The following is a 23,093-nucleotide window of genomic DNA, read 5'->3' on the forward strand; positions in this document are numbered from 1 at the left end:
AATAAAGTCTGTTGCAGTCTGAAACCTTCAGCACGCCCTAATATTCAAGAAGTTCTGGGCAAATTCGAAGGAAATCAGTCCGGGATTTAGAAAAAAAGGGAGTGGGGTGGTTATAGGGTGTAATTTTGGGTAGGGTCGGGATAGGCGCCGCCATCAGAGGTCAAAGATTTGGGGGGCCGGCTCAGCTAGGGTTTCCTTCAAATCCAGATTCGAGCCATTCTGGGTTGATTCGAGGGTGGGGACTTGTAGATTCGGAAAGAGGAGGAGGAGGGTGGTGTTTGGTGTACGTTTGGTGGCGGTTCACGGTGGCGCCGCCACCGGATGGTGGGGAATTCTGGGGCGGCTACTAGGGTTTGGGGAAGGTTTCTGAAGTTAGGACGATGTAATGAGGAGGGGGGTTGCGTTCGGACATATATATACTTCCTAGGTTTATGTTCTGAGCCATTCGATCAAGTGGAGATCAACAACTCAGATTGACGCTGATCGAAATGGCGTCGTTTCGTTTGAGGGCGGGATCCGGACCGGGTCAGGCGGGTATTGGGCTATGTTGGGCAAGTACGAGGGGGAGGCAATTGGGCTGATGGGGGGTTTAAATAAATGGCCCAAATCGAATTTCCTTTTATTTTTTGAATCTCTTCTTCTTTTTTTCAATTTCCAAATTTCTTTTCTTTCCAAAATTAGAAATAAATCATAAATTAATTATTAAAACTAATATTATCCTATCAAATTAAACTAATTAACCTCTAAAAATAATTACCATACTAATTAAATACCAAATTAAAGAAAGCTAATAAAATTCGAGAAATTAAAATTAAAATGCAAAAATGAACTATTTTTGTGATTTTTCAAGTATTATAAAAAACTAAATTACTAATTATTTCAAACATGTAAAAATTAAATCCTAAATGCAAATGCAGCATATTTTGTATTTTCCATTAATTAACATACAAAATGCACAGACAAAAATGCAAATAATTAACAGCAAATGCCACAAAATCCACAAACTTGCAAATAATGAAACGAAATTACTTTGTTTTTAATTTATGGAAGTATTTCATGCAGGGCAAAAATCACGTGCTCACAAACGTTTTGAAATAAACTACGGATTCCTATGAACAAAATACGTGGAAAAACATGTCCAAAAGACATATGTATATATATATATATATATACAGAATACGATAGGGCGAGCCGACAAAACCACATACTATCCAACTATACATGACTATCTACAAGCCTCTAACAGAGTATACAACTGTATAAAGGACGGGACTGGGCCCCGTCATACCCATATGTATACAAATGTATCTTACCTAAGATTCAAGAAAAAATTCAAGTTATATTTATCTTACAACTGCCCTGAATGGAAATGCAACACTATACAAGTGACTTAAGCTAATCTTCACTTCCAATCTAAAGTTTTATATGTTTATTTCATCAATTCACTTCATAAACATATGACATGCATAACAAAAAAAACCATATCATAATCAAGTTATTTTTTCCATTTTCCAGCAGTAACAACACACACACACACACACATACACACACACACTTACATAAATATATATATATATATATATTTATATTGCCTAAGGTATGTTTAACATCATTTTGATGGTGTTTAAGGTTAGTTACATTGGTGTTGGAGTGTTGGGGTGAAAGATAACAACATCTCTTCCCATTTCAAGTTCTATCTTGTAATCTTTCACTCCAACACTACAACACCAATGTAACTAACCTTAAACATCATCAAAATGATGTTAAACATACCTTAGGCAATAGATAAGTTTTGAACCCTAAGCTTAACCTAGCACGCCATCATCCTTATTTACATTACAATACCATAGAGGGGTTATTCTTCACCTTTGGCTAACTTTGATATTGAATTATGGTGTATTTTTTAAAAATTTGTTTGGAGCATTGGGGGAACTGTTTGGGAGGGTGTGGAGAGTGTGAGGATTGAAGAAGGTCTAAAAATAAGCAAAGCTCATCCCAAAAACGAGATACAAATAGGTGAAGTTCGGCCATTGACCAAGTGGGTTCCTATAGGGGCTGCCTGCACGGTCTCACAAAAATGCAAATATCTCTCTTTTTTGATGTCGTATTGACAAACGGTTTATTTCAGTGGAAACTAGACTCGTATATCTTCATTTAGTAGATTTATCATCCCATAATTCTAATAAAATTGGGATAAACGCTCAGCTATATTTGACCTAATTTTCAGCACATTTATGAATGTAACTTGTAATGACCTTTCCAAACTTTGGTTCCATAACTCGCATGACTTCAAAAAATAATACACGACTACGATACGAAAAATATATCTCATAGAATAACCTCCTTATCATGTTAATTACCCTAGTCTCACCCCAAAAGTACATGTTATAACATATCCAACTTGTAGACTTTTGATAAAACTTATTTTCTTCAATTTGTTTAGCTTCTAAGCCTTCCAACCCTCTTTGTACTTGGTATTCATGATCTAAATATTTGTAACCTCAAAGTTAACATGATTAATGTCATGCCCCAAAAATCGAGGAGCACGACCGACGCTCAACCGAGTAAACCTGACATATCAAGCCTATTAGATTTCATTCTACCCAAACTAATTCATGAATAAAGAGAAGATGAACTCCATTAATCAAATTCTTGAAAGTATTTCATTACGACTTCCATTTCATTTCCATAAACAACTTTATTCATATTAACAAAATATTATAAGTTTATAGATTTAATGAAAAATAAATTATGCCAAATACCAACATTTCTAGTTCCACTCCCAACATCAAGCACCACCCACAAACTGTCTATGGAGCCGCTAAATACAATTGAAGGGTAATAAGGAAATCCTGGCAACAAGGCTACAGATATACCTCAAAATATGATAAGAAAATAAACAAAAGATACATGAGTAAGAAAGGGTACAAGACCTCGAAATGAAGTGGGGCTCACCAAGTCCGCTGGGAAGAGTATACTGCTATCACTGGTTGATGTTGCCTGCTGTGGAGTCATCTTTATTAATTAAAGATATAGTACCCCCGTCAAAAGGGGCGTTAGTGTTGTCAAATAGCACTAGTATGTATAGCTAAATGCCCTCTTTCAAAATAGAATAACCATATAAGAAAAGAAATCATAGAAACATCAAGTCACAATAAACAATGTCCAAATGTCGTATTGAAACATAACAATTATTAAATTACGAAAATGATATATATATATATATATTTCGTTAGGAGATCATTAGCACCGAAATACGACCGTCTTTGTTAGCATGTAGTCCGATCACGCCCGATCGACTAGGCCATCTCCATGCAAACAATGTAGTTTAACATGGTGATGCGAAAGTGTAACGACCCGACCGGTCGTTTTGAGCTTCTGTACTTTGCTCACCAGTTCTCGAGCATGACTAGACCCATGTGATGTATTATAACTCATGTAAATCATTGGTTTTGGTTTTTAGGGTAATCAAAATGAATTTGGAAGGACAGTTCTCAATTTAAAGCTTGAAATTTGAAAGGTTTGACCAAGATTTAACTCGTTGGTATATGATCTCGGATCATAATTTTTATGATTTGGTTAGCTCCTTTAGGTGATTTGGGACTTAGAAGAGTGATCGGAATGCATTCTGGAAATCCGTGGAAGGTTTAGGCTTGAATTGGCAAAATTGAGATTTTGGCGTTTTCCGGTTGATAAGTGAGATTTTGATATATAGGTCGTAATGGAATTCCGGAAGTTGTAGTAACTGTGTTATGTCATTTGTGACGTGTATGCAGAATTTTAGGTCATTCGGACTTTGGTTGGGTTTTTGATCAAAAGCGTAATTTGGAAGATTTTAGAATTCTTTGGCTTGAATCCGATGCGAATTTGGTGTTTTGATGTTGTTTTCAGCGTTCTGAAGGTTGGAACAAGTTTGAATGAGGTTATGGGATATGTTGGTATGTTTGGTTGAGGTCCCAGGGGCCTCGGGTGAGTTTTAGGTGGTCAATCGGACCATTTCATGATTTTTGGAAATGCACAAAAACTGTTATGTGTTGCAAAGGATTTAGACCTTCGCGTTCGCGAAGGGTTAGCTGAAGAAGGTTGAGATTTTGGCCTTCGCATCCACGAGGAAGGCTCCGCATTCATGAAGGGCTGGGCGATTGGTCATCGTGTTCGCGTGAAGTGGACCACGTTCTCGTAGAGGAATTTGGTAGCTGAGCTTTAGGGTATTTTTATTCATCGCGTTCGCGAGTGAGGTAACGCGATCACGAAGGGTCAAGCTGAGGATCCATCATGTTTACGATGGGCAGGTCGCATTCGCGAAATAGGAAATTTTGGTAAAAGTGGAATTGTGATTCGCGAACGCGAGGCGTTGATCGCGTTCGCGAAGAAGGTTTTTGATGCATGGGCAAAATGTTTAAATAGCTATTGTCCGCGATTTTTGGGCTAACTTTCACCATTTTTGGCCGATTTTGGAGTTTTTTGAGAGGATTTGAAGAGGGATTCAAGAGATAACACCTGGAGGTAAGATTTGTGAACTCAATACTTGATTCTTGTGTGAATTCTACCTAATTAATCATAGAATTTAAGCCTAATATTGAAGAACTAGGGCTTGTAACTAGAGACCTCGAATTTGGTATTTGAGGGGTCATTTGTGGTTGGATTTCGATACTTTTTATATGTATGAACTCATGCGAGGATGAGGATTCTATTGATGTGACTTTTATCCGATTCCAAGACATGGGCCCGAGGGCTGGATTTGAGCAATTTCGGGATTTTTGATGTAAATTGGATATTGTCGAGTAGGCTCTGTTCCCTTAGAATATTTTAATGGTTATGTACTGATTGTGGCTGGATTTAGAGCATATGGAGGTCTGTTCATGAGGGAAAAGGCATCGCGGGGTAGAGTTTGGACCGGATTGAGGTAAGTAATGATTGTAAATGTTGTCCTGAGGGTATGAAACCCCGAATTTCACTTCATTGTGCTACTTTGGGGTGACGCACATGCTAGATGACGAGCGTGGAGCCGTGCACCGTTGGGGATTGTGACTTGGTCCATCTTGTACGACTGTTAAGTCGCGTATTTGATTTGAAATCTTATGATATTCCATATTTTAGAGATTGATATTATATTTTTGGCGGTATGCCATGTTTGGGGCCTTGTGCTGACCTGTGGTTTTCCTATAAGTGAAATGTCTCCCAGCGTTTATTGTCTTCAGCTACATCTTGAAGGTCAACAATTTGTTTCATTTAAGAGCAATACAGATATACAAACAATTGTGAATAATCCGATGATCCAAAAAACAATTCTAACAGAATTCTTCTCCATGAACGACACTGATGAAGATGCTAAAGAGCTCAATTTACTATACAAAGAATTTCCTGAATACTTTGTGTGGTCATCTAGTGACAAATTTTGGCATGCAGACAAAAGTGCTATTGGGCGTATTGTGACATGCCATCCAACAGAAGGAGAACGATATTAACTTAGATTACTACTAATGCATGTGCGAGGACCGACGTCATATAAGGATCTTTTGACAGTTGATGGAGAACCTTGTAGTACTTTTAGAGAGTCTGTAGAGAAAAGAGGATTGTTACACTGTGATAACAACTTGATAGAGTGTATGTCTGAAGCCGCAAGTTACCAAATGCCATAAAGTTTAAGGCGTTTATTTGCTATATTATTGGTATATTGTGGTTCTGCTAACCCTAGAAAAATATGGGAGCAATTTGAGGAATCAATGACCGAAGACTACAAAGTGTTGCAAATTACTAAAAGAAGTGAACTTCGATATCAAGCTTTGAATCATATCAACGACATTCTACATTCTATGGGTCATGATATAAATGAGTATAAACTCATCCCAGAAACTATTAGACCTTCGCTCGCAGCAAAAGAGGCAAAAGAGATTCATTTTGAAAGATCTATTACTATCAGTGAAGACGACATGTTGTTACATAGGAAATTAAACAAAAATCAACTCATTGCATATAATATGATTACTGAAAGGATATTTTCGAACAAAGCGGGTGCCTTTTCCGTGGATGGTCCAGGAGGAACAGGGAAAACCTTTTTATACCGTGCTTTATTAGCAACTGTACGATCTATGGGATATATAGCTTTGGCAACAACTACTTCTGGTGTTGCTGCTTCTATTCTTCTAGGGGGACGTACTGCACATTCGCGTTTCAAAATTCCTATTAACATTTATGAAAATGCCAGTTGTAACATTAGCAAAGAAAGCTCACTTGCAAGTTTAATACGCGATGCAAAATTGATTGTATGGGATGAGGTATCTATTGCCAAAAAGAAAATGTTGGAAGTGTTTGATGTACTATTAAAATATCTAATGGATACAAATACATTATTTGGCGGAAAAGTTGTAGTTCTCGGAGGTGATTTTAGACAAACTCTTCCTGTTATGCGATACGGAAAAAAAGAAGATTTCATTAGCGAAAGTTTGTTATATTCTAGCATTTGGAATGAACTTGAAAAATTAAAGCTATCTGAAAATATGAGAGCAAAAACAGATCCTGCATTTTTTGATTATTTACTAAGAACTGGAAATGGACAAGAACAAGTAAATTCAGCAAACAAGATTGAAATTTCAGATTCATTGGTTATTCCTTACACAACCAAAAAAGAATCTCTAGATAAATTATTCACAGCGACATATTCAAATTTGGAATCGTTATACTCTAATTTAGCCTGTACAGATTCCCGTGTGATCTTAACAAAAAAAATGATTTTGTCGATGAAATTAATGACATGCTTATTGATCGGTTCACTCGAAAATCAAAAACATATATTGGTACCGATGAAGCGATTGAATTTAATAGCCAAACATAATTCGAAGATCTACTACACACTTTAAATCCTCCTGGTTTGTCCCCTTACAAATTATGTTTGAAAGAAAATTGTCCAATTATATTATTGCAAAATTTATATCCATGTGAAGGTTTATGTAATGGCACGCGATTGACCTGCTGTGATTTTAAAAGTCATGTTATCAGTGCTAGGATTTCGACAGGTGATTTCAAGAATATGCATGTGTTTATACCGAGAATACCATTATTATCATCACAAGATGAAAAGATGCCAGTTCAATTTAAAAGAACGCAATTTCCTGTTAGACTATGCTTTGCTATGGCAATAAATAAAGCACAAGGACAGACTTTAGATTTCGTTGGAATTTATTTGCGAGAACCTGTATTTTCACATGGTCAGCTTTACGTTGCCTTGTCGAGAGCAAAGAGTTCAAATTGTGTGAAATTGTTGATCCGACCGTCTGCGCCAAATATCCATGATGATCATTCTACATCTAATATTATTTATGATGAAATCATTAAAAAGGCAGCTGTTTGATGTCTTCGACATACGTTATTTTCACAGGTACTTTGTTGTTGCCCTGTGTACCCATTTTTCTGACATGCTTTTACGCTCTCTGATTGCAGTTGCTCCGTTTACCTTTGAGAAGAGCATGTAGTACTTTGTATTTTGTGTGAACGGCGAACAATCAAAGATTTTCGCATATGACAAAAATTATCCGCCATATTATACTTCGATACTCTTTCCTTTTCCTGCTTTGTTTCTGTGCTAATTAAATATCTTTTAACTGATAAGTTAATTTAAATGTTATTCTCTATCTGACAGATACTGAAATTGAGGAAGAGACTCACACCCTCAATGATGTCGATATATCATGTATTTGAGATATGAATTTGGAATACCAGCTTGCTGATTCAAATGAAAAAAATTTGTGGCACTGATATATTAAAGTTGTCTGATGCAGGTAACTCATCTGTTCATGATGCTCTGCGATCATACAATCACAATTGTCTTCCATTTAATGACATATCAACCACGTCGCACTTCTGTCACAAAAGGAATAACAAAAATACCACATAACATTTGGTTTGCAAAATCAAGACATGTGGTAGGATAACAATCAGCTGATCTGAAGGTATATCACTATTAATATCATATGATAATTTGCTCTATCCTTTTTGCGCTTTTGTTTTAACATATTAATCAATTATCTATAGGATAATGGTCATGGAATGCTATTTACAGTGAGAAAGGGAAGTGATTACTTCCTCCAATACAAGTACCATCAGAATGCATAAATTTAAAAGAGGAAAAAACAACATAACAAATAGTATCTTTGTTTTTATTACAACAACATAACATCTTAATTACCTGACATTGGCTGGGACAACCTAGCTACTGATTATATATATGTCTTGAAATGTTCTCAATGTGAAAACTTTTCTAAGGGTGAATTACAATGTTTTGATAACATTAAGTTGAGCCCATCTGCTTAAATATTAAATTATGGATACGTTAGTATTTACACTTTTGTATTATGATAGTATCTCATGTAACTTTTCTCATTCTTAAATATATTTCTTCTTTGTTACTCATTCCAATGGTTACTTATTCAGCTCATGTGTCAGAGTCACTAAAAATGCTATTGGAAATATTAATAGGGATTGTTCGAAGCTTTAAAAGCACATCATAAACATGACGACAACATATTGTTGTTTCGACCTGAGGAAAATGCAATACACTTGAACATGGGTGCTGAACACATGTGTGTGCCTTCACATCTGTTGAACAATTTGTGTAAGCAGTAAAAGCCATTGTTTTATCAAAAGAAAAATGGGTAATGTGTTACTTCTCTTCAGTTAAAAATTATCATACCGACTGACTCATATGCCCGCTAAATCATTTTTTCTTTACTTATTTCAGATTCCTCCTCCAGAAAAAAGTTTAGTCATTTCACTATTTACACTGGTATTATTTAATGCCAATGATAAAGTTTGGACTACTACTTCATATTAGCTGACTCGCAACATCAATAAATGAAGACGTAGAATCCTTTTTGCCAAATGGGAGATAATTCTCCTACTAATCTACACTTTGTAAAGTTCTATCATCGGTAAAATTCTTCTTCTTTTTCTTCTTTGCATTTTTTACTTTGCACTTTACACTTTGGTGGATTATTCTGGCAATTTCACGAGACCTTGTGCCTGGGAGATAATGACACCAAGGAATACAATATTTTTCACTAAAAAAAGACTTGGCACAAAGATTATTTCTTTAACTGTTCTTTCTTACTATGGAAAACTTTAATGAACAATCAATCTTCTTACTGATCATAGAGTTTCTAATTTTGCACACTAGCTGGTATCAAGATGTGTCTGTTGTTATACATATGCTACCGACTAAGCGAATAACATTTGCTACACAGGTTATTTTGCTAAAAAAATTTGGAGGTATTATACTAGCCCTGCAGAATTCTTACATATAACCTTTTATTAGCATGCTTATTTTAGTGTTCCTATTGAAAAATACTGTAGAACTGATTGTAAGACTTGCACTTTATTCAATTTGTTTAACTAAATAGCATCTTCTGCTTTATCAACTACATTTCTTATGGTCTACAATCACTGTCTTTTTCACAATAGGAACCAGTAGTTAATTCTTTCCTTCCTGAATTTTCTTTAGAATCTAGTCTACGCCATGAACCTACATCAACTCCTGAAAACAATTGACTAAAATGATAAAATAAAGTCAGCTTCGCCGTCATCTAAGCTTCAACAAAAAGTAACTTCTTCCTTTCTGTTGAACAATGGGAAAAACTATTGAAGAGGTATTCATCTTCGTGACTAATCATATACCTCTTTTTTTGGCAAAGTTCTTTCAATTACCCAATTATGATATCTTCCTACATGCAAGCTTGTATTCATACATTGTTGCTACTTAATAACTCTCCCACAAATTGCGCTTACGATGTCATTTCAAAGTGGATCTATAAATATTAAAATATAGACGCATTTGTCTAGGAACATTCATGTCGTTGATGCATTTCCCCTACTCGATTGATATTAGGAGCTTCATTCCATCCTGTTTTGGCACACCATTGATGATTGGGAGCTTCTTCCCTTACTCATTTGGAGTTTACATTCCAGTGGCACATTGAAGCATTCTTGCATATTCAAATTTTATACTGGTTACATATGGTTGTTTAAGTGTATAAATGGAATGTTCAACGTGCTTTCATTAATTTTTTCACTTTCTTTTGTGATTTAGTTTGCAGTTATTGAGTTTAATTTTTCCCTTTATATCCAAATTGTTTTCTCTTTTTAGGTTGTTCCATAGCTCTTTCATTATCATTGATCATTTGTACATAACCGATTTTGCAGCTTCTTGATGGATTTTCAAACGGATATGACTAATCTGTCGCTCTTTTAGCTTTACGTTCATAGAACGTCGCATTCATGAGCCTTGAGCTTCAACCCTTCAATCTCTTCCAATTTTCCTCAATCTTCAACTAAAGGTGATCTTTATGGAATTTCTGTGATTTCTTGGTGTGTATGTTTATGGGTTTGGTTTTTTTATGTGTGATTCATCTGATAAGATAATCTATATGCGTATTCGCTAAAAGACTGATCTTTATGGAAATTTTCTATTTGTTGTTTGTTTTGTTTTTTCTTGGTGATCTGGCAGGACAACAATTTCAATATAATTCGAAATGCTCTCTACATTCGAGTGAAAATGAAGGGGCTAAAGTCCGACCAGAAAGTCCCGAGGAGCTCCTTACAAAATTTACTGGCTTCGCAAGTATATTCAAATCCTGAAAAAGCCAAGGGTTCGACATATGGAAGGAAAGAACATATCCAATGGAATTCCTTTGAATGCCTTATTTGAGATCCGAGTTGATTCTTCTGGTACTCTTTCGGACCAGTTGAAAGACAGTACTATATTCGGTGATAGTAATTCTAATTTCTACCATGTTACGCATATTTGTATCAGCAGATGTTACTGCAAACCCATACTTTTTTTGGGTAACATATTTGTGATCTTTTATATATCTTCTAAGTACAGATCGATAATAGCTCTGCAGTGTTTCATTTCTCTACACAAGCTTATCCATTGGAAATATTGTCACTATACCTTTTACTTACAACAGTATAGTTCTATTCATGTTGGGCCCGGGCTTTGCGGGTATTTTCACTATTTTTCCTCACTCTATTTGTTCTGAAAGCATATCCTCAGTCATGACTTACCTATTTATTGTTTAAATCTGGTTTTATCACTTTAGTTCTTAAAAATGTGAAAACTGTTTGGGTTGAGTTCCCTGTTTTACTGATGGTTCGACTGATTGTGAGGTTGATGACTGAGATAGACCGAAGGTCTAATTGTGAGGTTAATGAACTGAGAGAGGCTGAGGGCCTAGTTGTAAGGGTTATATATCTATGGATCGGGCTTCACTCCGCAACAATATATATATATATATATATATATATATATATATATGGATCGGGCTACATGCTGTAGCGATATGTTGGATCGGGCTGCACGCCATAGCGATACAGCGCTTAGGCTGTAAGAGCCCCTCCAGAGTCTGCACACCCCCAGTGAGCACCGTCGACGAGATATATGGATCGGGCTGCACACCGCAACGATATATAGATCGGGATGCGCACCACAGTGGTTACTATATGGTACTTATTCAGTGTGAGTGCTGAGTGTGAGCACTGGTTGGTAAGAGTTGAGTCATGAGTGACTGAGAGGCTTGACCGAGGGGCTATATATATAAATGTACATGAGTGATGCTTTGCCTGAATGGCCAGTTTATGAACTTACTATTTTTCACTCCTCTTTAAAGTGAGTTTCTATTGAACATGTTGATTTAATTACTGCTTTCACTCATCTTTAGACATAGCCTCTATTGAAAATTTTTAACATACGTTTTAAATAATTTTCATTTAAACTGAAGTTATTAAGTTATGAAATGATTGTGAACGAGCTATGTTTTTCCTGAGGGGCCGATTATGATTTTTATCACTTTTACTTTTACCATATATATATATATATAATTAAACTTCTATGGGAAAGGTTAGAAGGATATTTTCCAAAGTATTTTACTGAAGATGGAAGTTTAACGAAGCGATTTGATTTGTATCCTGTTTTTTTTAAACATGCAATATCATCTATGGTGCCGTGATGTGGTGTAAACACCTGATTTTTGACCCTCCCCGAGAATTTTCACATTTTTAGCGTGAATATGTGAAACTGGGTATAATATAGCCATTTTAACTATTTTTACTTTATTTCGTTGCAAAAAGAAAAATTACAAAAAATATATATATAAATTTTAGTTTATGTATTTCTCATAAACTTGAAAAAATACAAAAATTGCACTCTATTTTTGTACTTTATATAATTTCGAAAATAACCAAAAATATAGTTCTATTAATGTTTTGTAGTCATATTAATTTTTGAAAAATACAAAAAAATATTACTTTTTATTTTATCCTTATATAAAAACGAAAATTACAAAAAATAGTTTTATTAATATTTTGTAGCTATTTTAAATCTTGAAAAATATACTTAAAAAGATATAGTTTTGTTTAAATATTAGTCTTATTTTTGTTAGTTATTTTGCTTACATAAGACTAGTTGAGCAACGTCGTGTTCCTATTTCTCGGGTCCGGGCAAAAGAATAATATTCGGGTTCAAACTACCCGGTTTTAGGCCTAATTTTCGGACTTAGCCCATAATAAACCGAGTCCATGACACATGGGGAACCCCACCACGCGTGGGGGACACAAGTCTCGAACCCCACCACGCGTGGGGCTCATTTCCCTTGGCAAAACCATTACAAAGGCACGGTCAAAAACATTTGGAAAGGAGGACTTTGAAATTTTTTGAAGGGAGGAAAATTTTTGGAGACTGTTCATCTTCTTCTTCTTCAAAAGAAGAAGAAGAAACCCTAACGATCCCGGGCCCCCACTCCTTCCACCTCCAGTAAACCACCAAACGACCCTTCAACCAGCTCCCTCCGTCGTCGTCACTGCCCGTCGATCACTGCCCAAACAGCCCGTCGCACTCCCCACCGTGAAACCACCATAAACAGACCCAAACACCACGTCCAAACCCACCAACAACCACCATCGCCCAGCTCCCTCTCCGTCCCACGACCACCGTCAACCTCCAGCTCCCCCCCTCGTCGTCACTGTCAAACCAACGACCACAACCAGCGAACACCACCGCCCAAACCACCAGCTGCGTCATCACTGCCACCAACCACCATGGCAGCCTCACCAACTTGACCAAACGACCCTTCATCCCCCTTCGATCAGCAGCTATCGCTGCTGCATCGTCCAGCCAGTAGTCCACGCCCTCACGTCCAAACAAATGCCAGAAGAACCCTAAATCACCACGTTCTTCTCCTTCAAACAAAACCCTAAACCAGTCGCCACCCCCACGTCCAAACGATTGCCTGTAACGTCCCAACATGAACCACCCTCCCTCCTTGCCATGACTGACCGGAAAACACACGTACGCACAAGCTTAAGCTTAACCGAAAACGTTCAAAAAATAGCCCAGAAGTTCTGTCCGGGGTGAGGTCCGTTCGAGGTTGTCGTTGGGTTGTGCTCGAGGTCCGGTACGTTGAGATTGACATCGAGGTTCTGATATTTCGTCATTGGAGAGGTTTCCGATAGTTGTCGGTCCAGTCCGGTTGTTGTTCATGCTTCGAACAGGTGCATACATATTTCCAAATTTGTGATATTTGTTTAAATGGAATGGAAAAATGATATGGATTTCCTATTAACTGTTTGTGTGTCGTTTTTGGTTGAATTGCTTTTTTTCATTTTACCATGGATATTATTCCCTATTAAAATTGTTGCTTTAGTTTAACCTCGGATGACTTCATAAAAAAAAAATAAAAAAATATCATAGTTGTTTTTTTAGGTTCGCCTTCAATAAAATGAGACGAGCCTCGAAAATGCACAAGTTGCGGGGCCCTCTAAATGTATATATTAAAATAATTAGAATTCGTGACATGCCGTTTAGCGAATTTTACGGCCTTCCCCAAAATAACAATGCGCTAGTTGCTTTAGGCGCGCCTTTAATAATTTATTTTCTTAAACTCGGGTGCACATTTATGTGACCCAAATCCAAATCTCAACGGAGTTGAAATGTAGCTCTAACCACGGGTACATTGATTGTAACGTGGTTCGAGATGTGTTTCCACGATGTTGCAATTCTTGATAAAAATAACAGTAAATGATAAAAGCGGTTAAAAGTTAAATTTTGCACATAAGTTTACATTTGTATAAAATCAGATAATCAAGCCGAATATAACAGTTGAGCGACCGCCCACGGAACTCGGGAATGCCTAACACCTTCTCCCTGGTTAACAGAATTCCTTATCCAGATTTCTGGTACGCAGACTGTAATATAGAGTCATTCTTTTCCTCGATTCGGGATTAAAATTGGTGACTTGGGACACCCTAAGTCTCCCAAGTGGCGACTCTGAAATAAATAAACAAATCCCATTTCGATTGTCCTTTATTTGGAAAAACACCCTTGCACCCTCGCGGGTGCGGAAAAAGGAGGTGTGACAGCTCTGGCGACTCTGCTGGGGATTAACAGACCCAGAACCACTGGTTCAGGGTTAGAATTCGAGCTTAGACAAATTGTTATATTCGGTTTTATCTGATTTTTATATGTTGAGTCTAATGTGCTAAATACTGCTTTTACCGCTTTGATATTACTTGAACTGTACATATAAACTGTGCTGAAACCTTTCTCTCCTTACCTCCGGGGAGAAGCTCGCTGGACGAGACTCCCTATTCTGTTAGTGTCAATACCTGAAATAAGAAAGAGGTCGGACAAGTTACAAAGCCGGACGATCTCGCGGGTCCCCGGTACGTAGCCCCCTCCTCGGATCGAGTTGTCCGCTCGGGTACACAGTCTAGAACGTATACCCAGGTTATAAACCCAGTATGACAAAACCGCTATTGGAAATTAAACCCAGAACCGCTGGTTCAGGGCTTAAGGATTCGAGCTTAGAATAATTGTTATATTTGGCTTTATTGTCTGATATATATTACATGTTTTGACATAACATACTAAATGTTGTCTTTTACCGCTTTGATATTATCTGAACTGTATATAAACTTTGCCGAAACCCTTCTCTTCTTACCTCGGGGGATGTGCTTACTGGTTGAGACTCCCTATTCTGTTAGTGTCATACCCTAAATAAAAGAGGCTCGGAAAGTTTCTAAGCCGGTTGGCCTTTTGGTTCCCGGAAAGGAGCTCCTTCCTCAGCTCGAGTTGTCCGCTCGGGTACACTGTCTAGAACACCGACCCAGGTTTTGAACATAGAATAACGTGACTTCATGCCGGATCCCTAGTAGGAACGTTTATTTGCATCATGTGTATTTGACTTAGGGGACTCAACACAGGGGTTGGGTCCGTCTAGGACAAGCAACCTGAAAATAATAGACCAGCTTTTGGCATCCTATGTGCTACATGTTATATTTAGTCAAGGGCGAAAGGGTCATTTGGTCATTTCCAGCCTGATGTTATTCTAATCAAACCATGGGGAACATTTGTGGAATCCAAGAAGTCTTGGTATTCCCTATGTCCCCCACGCTTCATTTTTGGGAAAAAGCACATGGGGAACATTTGTGGAATCCAAGAAGTCTTGGAGTTCCCTGTGTCCCCCACGCTTTCATTTTTGGGGAAAAGCACGAGGGGAACATTTGTGGAATCCAAGAAGTCTTGGAATTCCCTATGTCCCCCATGCTTCCTATTTTGGAAAAAGCGCATGGGGAACATTTGCGGGAATCCAAGATGTCTTGGAAATCCTTATGTCTCCCATGCCATATTTTTGAAATTAATAGTAAATATAAATATATATATATATGTATATATATATATATATATATATATATATATATATATATATATATATATATATATATATATATATATATATATATATATATAAGGACATTAAGAATTCAAAAAAAAAAAGATTTTGTATGTTGTCATCATTTTCCACATGTAAGAAAACCGTGAAAAAGAGGAGAAAATAACAGCGTAGAGAAAAAGTCCGACTAGAGTCGAAGCTCTGCCGAAATTTTGAGAAAATGAAAAAAAATGTCTTATTAAGTTTGTTTTATTAGCAAGTCTTGTTTTGAAAAATGTCAAAAAGTCCAAAAAGTCCAAAAGTTTTATTATGTTAAAAAAAAAAGAGTCGGGCGTTGAAAGTGGTTTTATTATTGCAAATATATATATATAAAAAAAAATCCAAAAAGTTTTTCTTTATTTCCAAAAAATGTATATATATCTTTATCTGTTGCAAGAACATTTGTCTTGCCAAAAGTTCTTAGAATCCCAATTTTCAAAACAAATAATCCAAAAATATTTTCCATTATTGACTTCTATAGAAAGTCTTTCTAATTGTTTATTTAAAAAATATATATATATATATATATATATATATATATATATATATATATATATATAATATAAATAAAACAAATCCAAAAATATTTTGATTCTTCTTTCAAAATTGAAAAGAAAATTCAAAATTCAAAAAAAACATTTTAGAAGCATTTCTTATATTAAAGGTAAAATTCCAAAAAATATATTCTTCCTTTTCTTTAGAATAAAAAATAATGCAAATGAAAATTCAAAAAATATATCTTAGAAGTGTTTCTTCTAAAAAGAAAATCAATCAAAAATCAAAAAAATATACTTCCTTTCTTCTTTTAAAGTAGTTCTTTCACAAATTCAGGAAAAAAAAAAGTTAGTTCATCTACTTATTCTTGATTGCCCGAACTACGCGGGTTTGATTCTCACCGGATGTGAGATACGTAGGCAACCCTCATCGGGTCCAACCCCCTTTTGCTAAAAAAGCCAAAAACAAATAAAAAAAAAAAAAACATGTCATAAATAAGTCGGGTGATGTCCAACCCCACCTTTTGATAAAATAGCCAAAAGCAAATAAATAAATAATAATACGAAGAAAAAAAAACATGTCAAAATTTCAATTTTGTCATAAAGAAGTCGGGTGACGCTGTTTTATCAAGACATAACCGAATGTTCCCGAAAGGGACGCCGGAGGGCTGACTTTGTATAAACAGCCACCTTGGGTCATTTTTTTAGGATTTTGGTCCAGTTGACCCACACAGCCTTAAAAGTCTTCGTCCCTGAGGCGCTGAAGGGCCGTGTTTGCAACACCACGTTTTCATTGTAATTTGAAAAAAAACAAACAAAGAGTCAGCGGTCAGGTGAATACCGTTTGAATTTTTTTTTTAGTCAAAAATAAGTCGAGCCAGCTTCGGCCGCGTCTTAAACCGTTCTAGCCGAAATAGCCTTAGAGTATCTTTCAGTTGTCGAAAGGTTATTTTCGTAAAAGAATGGACAAGTTTGTAAAGTGTCAAAATAATCCTCCCCGACCTCAAATTCATGTGAAATTTAGAGGGGGCCACGCTTGCAAAAAATAACCGTTCGGGGAAAGGAAGCTGGCCATTTGTTTTTCAGTTTGTAAATCTTTTTTATTAGAACATGCGAGTTGTTTGATTTTCAAGTTTGTGGGTCATCTTTAAATCCTTGAAACCCAGTTTGTTTTAATATGAAAATTGAAAAAAAAAATGTTCATTATTGTTTATCTTTTATTGTTCCGAACTACGCAAGGTCTTATTCATGTGGGGTCATGATACGTAGGCAATCTCCATAAGATTCGACCACAACAAAAAAAAGAATGAAAAAAAAAGAAATGAAAAAGGTAAAAGAAAAGAAAAAAATGAGAAAAAAAACCGAAGAAAAATGAAAAAAGAGAAAAGAAAAAAAAGAAAGAAAAAAAAAGAAAAAAAAAAGAAAGGATGTTGTTAATAATGGGGACCGACTGAGTCCATTCTAACCTGTTTGTTTTGCAAAGAAAGTTAAGGTGGTTGGTTTGTGGTAAGCCAGACAATAACACCCAGAATCCTTTACTTGCATCTCATGATACACACTCTGCTGGGATCAGGCCTGATAACAGAAACACTCGAATCCTATTGGGGACTTGCTGACGGAGGTTGATGATATTGAAGCTGGTAATGGTCTTGGCAGTATTGATGCGAAGTTCAGTGGCTAAGATGCCAGTTTTGATAAAGTGGGAGGACGCTCCGTTCCTTGGTTAGCAAGAGAGAAGCTTGTGGTGGTTTATTTTGTTGTCATTTCTGTTGTTCGGATTATTAGGATTGTAATTCGGATTTTGTCTTGTGTCAAACCTTCTTATCTTTCCATTTTTTTGTCATAGCGGTTTGTTTAAGTTTTGTCCAGGTTGTTGAGGATTTTTATTCCGGTTTGTTTTTATTTTTTCAAACCATTTCACCGATAATCTAATACAAAATACGGTCTTCTATTTATTTCCAGTCATCTTTTTGTTTAGTCCTTTTATCAATTTTGTTCAATGTCGATTCTAGGGACATGACATGCGCACACAGTTTGGGCCTAATTTTAAAAGTTAATCATAAGACTCTGGGAAAGTGATCAAAAGCATTTAAAGGAAATAAGAACGGTTTGAGATTATTTGGGTCCCGAGTCATGTGGAACTGGGGCAAGTTAAACACAAAGAAAACCGTTAAAAAGCAAAGATTCGCCAAATTGGCATGAGGGTCGTTCATAATAATGAGAATGTGAGTGTCGCCCAACGGTGTTTTAGAAGTGACAAATGAACAAACAGATGTTGAATATAATTGTCAAGTCAAGCACCATCAGAAGAGACTACAAATTTAAATTGTGTTGTTTGCACTTGGCATGTTTTGAAGACTGGAATGACGAAGGCATTTTGTTCTGCTACCTAAAACACTTTACCCTTCGTTACCCCTTTTGAGCCTTATTTATTTTCTTTCATACCCCTCGTTTGGAATCAGTAGCAACTAAGAAAAAAAAAAGAGAAAAAAAAAGAAAAAACCAACAAAATGACAAAAGAAAAATGAAAAAAAAGAAGGAAAGAAAAATGATGAAAAAAGAGAAGAGAAAAAAAAAGGAAAGTCAAATTAAAAAGGGAGGAATTGGGAACTACGTTTGACCTGATTCCTCAAAGAGGATACGTAGGCGCTTCACGGCTCGGTCATAGTTTTGAAAAATGAAAAAAAATCAATTAAAATATCCCCAAGCAAGAAACTGGGGCAAATGTTGCGTTTGTTGTAAATAAATCTAATTCCGAAGGTTGTAACTAATAGCCCAAAATTAATGTATTTTTGAGCCTTTTATACCCTTTCTTTCTAGCCTATCCAAAACCCACATTACGGTCCAAAGAAAGACCTTCTGATCAGTCTTCAAAAGATGCCAAGTCAGACAAATGAAGAGTCTTACCGGCGAACATAACATTCTGTTCCACAGCAGAAAGGACTCTAATCTCCAACAGAAAGAGTCATACCGGCAACACTCCAAATCCCCCCAGCTGGAGAGAGATATAAAACGAGAGAGTCTTATTGGTGAAAACCTTCACAGGCACCATAAGGCGATGAAAGCTGAGAGAAGAACCCAAAAATGAGAGAGACTTGATAGTGAAAACCCTTCGGGCACTACAAGTCGAATAAGATTGAGAATCAGAGGGGGAATCGCCAATTGAAGATCTTAAAAGATGATTGACGGCAGAGGATAGGCCACATACGCATGTCATGGCCATTAGAGTCGGTATCTGCGTTTGATAGATTTTTATTTATAGTTTCTTTTGTAAAAGAGTCATTCGTTTCCTTTGTCTTTTATTTTGTTTCTTTTATCTTTCTCCTTTCATAGAAAAATTCCCCAATAGAGTCTGTCGGGCCAGAACAAGTATGAAATGACTTCAAATATGCCATCAGCTTTTCAAGATGAGATCTGACTAGTACATCCAAATGGTATAGTCAGCAAGGAACAAGCGCGAGGCCAGTGTCAATAAAGATATCCCCAGCAAAAGGGAATTGACAAAAGGATTGACGAGCGTCAAGAGGGATATCCTTGCCAAAACCAAGGTTATAAACCTCAAAGACAAGGCCCGTGAACAAAGCAAGGAGAGCAGTGAGCATGATTTGGCGAAATCCATACTAGACTAAAAGGTCGGGGAAATGCCAGTTTCCAAGCTATGCCACAAAAGAAGAGGGATATCCCCAGCAGGAAGGGATTATCCCCAGCACATAATATCATCCCCAACAAGTCGTGGAGCACAGCGCAATGAAGGAGAAAGGGAAAGCAATCCCAATAGGAGTATCACAGCCAACCACCATGTTTTAAACTAACAAATTTTGTTTGATTTGAAACAGGTAAAGGAAATGGCATTGATGCAGAAACGCATGCCACAAGGGATATTATCAAACTGGGGCAGAAAATTTTCCTTCCATTTAGAAAGTTTTCTGGAAGTCAGGTACCCCCAGCTGATAATATTTTACCCCCCAACAGGTAAGTAAATAATTCCCCAACAATGTTATCCCTAGCAGTTGCGAGGAGTCCAACACAAGGTCGGAAAGTCGGTATCCTCAGCGGTTCCTTTCGGGGAAAGGCAAAACGACTCTCAAGGGAGGTAGTCTTCGAATGAATAAGCTATGCAAAAATATAAAAAAAAGAATAAAAAAAAAGGAAGAATAAAAAGATAATAATGAAAAAAAAAAGAAAAAAAGGGTAAAAAGTCATCCCCATCTAAATAATCCCCAACAGTTTCGAGGGAAGACAACACAGGTAAGTAAATAATTCAAAAAAAAAGCGAAGGTTTCATTAATAGGAGACGCACTTCCTAGTTTGAAATCATTAGAGTTTTCATAGGAGATGCATTTCCTCCTAAGTTTAAGTTTTACCCATAGGAGATGCATTTCCTCCTAAGTTTAGTTTTCACCCATAGGAGATGCATTTCCTCCTAAGTTTAAGTTTTACCCATAGAAGATGCATTTCCTCCTAAGTTTGTTTTTGTTTTACCCATATGAGATGTATTTCCTCCTAAGTTTAGTTTACCATAGGAGATGCATTTCCTCCTAAGTTTATGTTAAAAAAAAAAAACAAGACCTAGTCTGATGAACTTTCTCCTAGGATCAAAATCTTAGTCCGATGAATTTTTCTCCTAAGATAGAGACCTAGTCTGACGAACCTTCTCCTAGGATCCAAATCTTAGTGTGATGAATCTTTCTCCTAAGATACCAAAAGAAAAGACCTAGTCTGACGAACCTTCTCCTAGGATCAAAATCTTAGTCTGATGAATCTTTCTCCTAAGATAACCAAAAAACAAAAAATGACCTAGTCTGATGAACCTTCTCCTAGGATCAAAATCTTAGTCTGACGAATTTTTCTCCTAAGATAGAGACCTAGTCTGACGAACCTTCTCCTAGGATCAAAATCTTAGTCTGATGAATCTTTCTCCTAAGATAACCAAAAAACAAAAAATGACCTAGTCTGATGAACCTTCTCCTAGGATCAAAATCTTAGTCTGACGAATTTTTCTCCTAAGATAGAGACCTAGTCTGACGAACCTTCTCCTAGGATCAAAATCTTAGTCTGATGAATCTTTCTCCTAAGATAACCAAAAAACAAAAAATGACCTAGTCTGATGAACCTTCTCCTAGGATCAAAATCTTAGTCTGACGAATTTTTCTCCTAAGATAGAGACCTAGTCTGACGAACCTTCTCCTAGGATCAAAATCTTAGTCTGATGAATCTTTCTCCTAAGATAACCAAAAAACAAAAAATGACCTAGTCTGATGAACCTTCTCCTAGGATCAAAATCTTAGTCTGACGAATTTTTCTCCTAAGATAGAGACCTAGTCTGACGAACCTTCTCCTAGGATCAAAATCTTAGTCTGATGAATCTTTCTCCTAAGATAACCAAAAAACAAAAAATGACCTAGTCTGATGAACCTTCTCCTAGGATCAAAATCTTAGTCTGACGAATTTTTCTCCTAAGATAGAGACCTAGTCTGACGAACCTTCTCCTAGGATCAAAATCTTAGTCTGATGAATCTTTCTCCTAAGATAACCAAAAAACAAAAAATGACCTAGTCTGATGAACCTTCTCCTAGGATCAAAATCTTAGTCTGACGAATTTTTCTCCTAAGATAGAGACCTAGTCTGACGAACCTTCTCCTAGGATCAAAATCTTAGTCTGATGAATCTTTCTCCTAAGATAACCAAAAAACAAAAAATGACCTAGTCTGATGAACCTTCTCCTAGGATCAAAATCTTAGTCTGACGAATTTTTCTCCTAAGATAGAGACCTAGTCTGACGAACCTTCTCCTAGGATCAAAATCTTAGTCTGATGAATCTTTCTCCTAAGATACCAAAAAAAAGACCTAGTCTGATGAACTTTCTCCTAGGATCAAAATCTTAGTCCGATGAATTTTTCTCCTAAGATAGAGACCTAGTCTGACGAACCTTCTCCTAGGATCAAAATCTTAGTCCGATGAATTTTTCTCCTAAGATAGAGACCTAGTCTGACGAACCTTCTCCTAGGATCAAAATCTTAGTCTGATGAATCTTTCTCCTAAGATACCAAAAAGAAAAGACCTAGTCTGATGAACCTTCTCCTAGGATCAAAATCTTAGTCTGATGAATCTTTCTCCTAAGATACCAAAAAGAAAAGACCTAGTGAAGAAAGAAAAAAAAAGAGAGTCACTTTTAGTTGTCTTAAGATTATCAATGTTTAGTTTTCCTAAAGTCAGGCGCCCACCTGCATAACGAGAGGAATACTTTTCAGTCTTTGCATTTCATGTTCCAAGCGCCCACCTTGATAACGAGAGGAATAGGAATACGTTTCAGTCTTTACATTTCAAGCATTGAAGTTAGGCGCCCACCTGTATAACAAGGGAATACATTTCAGGTTATATTTTAGGAGACTCACTTCCTAAATTGAGATTTTACCCGTAGGAGATGCACATCCTAGTCTAGTCTTTAGTTCACTCTCAGCACTGCATCAGCAGTATCAGTGGGTTACAATTTTGCTAACGACTCACAAACCTCCCTAGTGCAAACTGGGTTAGGAAATTTCATTTGTGTTGTTTGTTTTGGTTGTCAGGAGCCTGCCTGTAGAGCGGAGGTTGTTATATGTCAAAGATTGAAGAAGTTAGGGGTCCGCCTGTAGAACAGCGGGATCGTTCAAAGTCAAGCCGTAACCCATTGGAAGGCAGAAGGCTACAACAAAAATCCCCAGCACTCAATCCAAGATAGAAGCAACAAGAAGCTCGCCCCAAGAATGCGAGTCAACAGTCTGAGAGGGTCAACAAAAGCTAGTCACAAAAACAAAAAAAAAATAAAAAAAAAATAAAAAAAAATGAATGAATCCAAAGC

The 23,093-nt window shown here is 36.6% G+C and overlaps 1 protein-coding gene across 1 annotated transcript; it reads left to right on the forward strand.

The window, feature by feature from the left end:
* The first annotated feature begins 5,726 nt into the window (after positions 1-5,726).
* LOC138875222 (uncharacterized) lies at positions 5,727-8,112 on the forward strand. The gene is made up of 4 exons (XM_070154046.1): positions 5,727-6,605; positions 7,640-7,690; positions 7,779-7,922; positions 8,032-8,112. The coding sequence occupies exons 1-4, from the start codon at positions 5,727-5,729 to the stop codon at positions 8,110-8,112; spliced, it is 1,155 nt and encodes a 384-aa protein (XP_070010147.1).
* Positions 8,113-23,093: the final 14,981 nt, after the last annotated feature.

Source organism: Nicotiana sylvestris, chromosome 8, assembly GCF_000393655.2.
Source record: "Nicotiana sylvestris chromosome 8, ASM39365v2, whole genome shotgun sequence".
Lineage (NCBI taxonomy): Eukaryota > Viridiplantae > Streptophyta > Magnoliopsida > Solanales > Solanaceae > Nicotiana > Nicotiana sylvestris.

What these genes read in the sequence shown, in the direction of transcription:
- LOC138875222 (XM_070154046.1), top strand. Translation starts at nt 5,727, where the DNA reads ATGACCGAAGACTACAAAGTGTTGCAAATTACTAAAAGAAGTGAACTT. An exon ending in TTGAAATTTCAGATTCATTG is followed by an intron (nt 6,606 to 7,639) that starts GTTATTCCTTAC and finishes TCTATCTGACAG; the next exon opens with ATACTGAAATTGAGGAAGAG. An exon ending in CAATGATGTCGATATATCAT is followed by an intron (nt 7,691 to 7,778) that starts GTATTTGAGATA and finishes TGTCTGATGCAG; the next exon opens with GTAACTCATCTGTTCATGAT.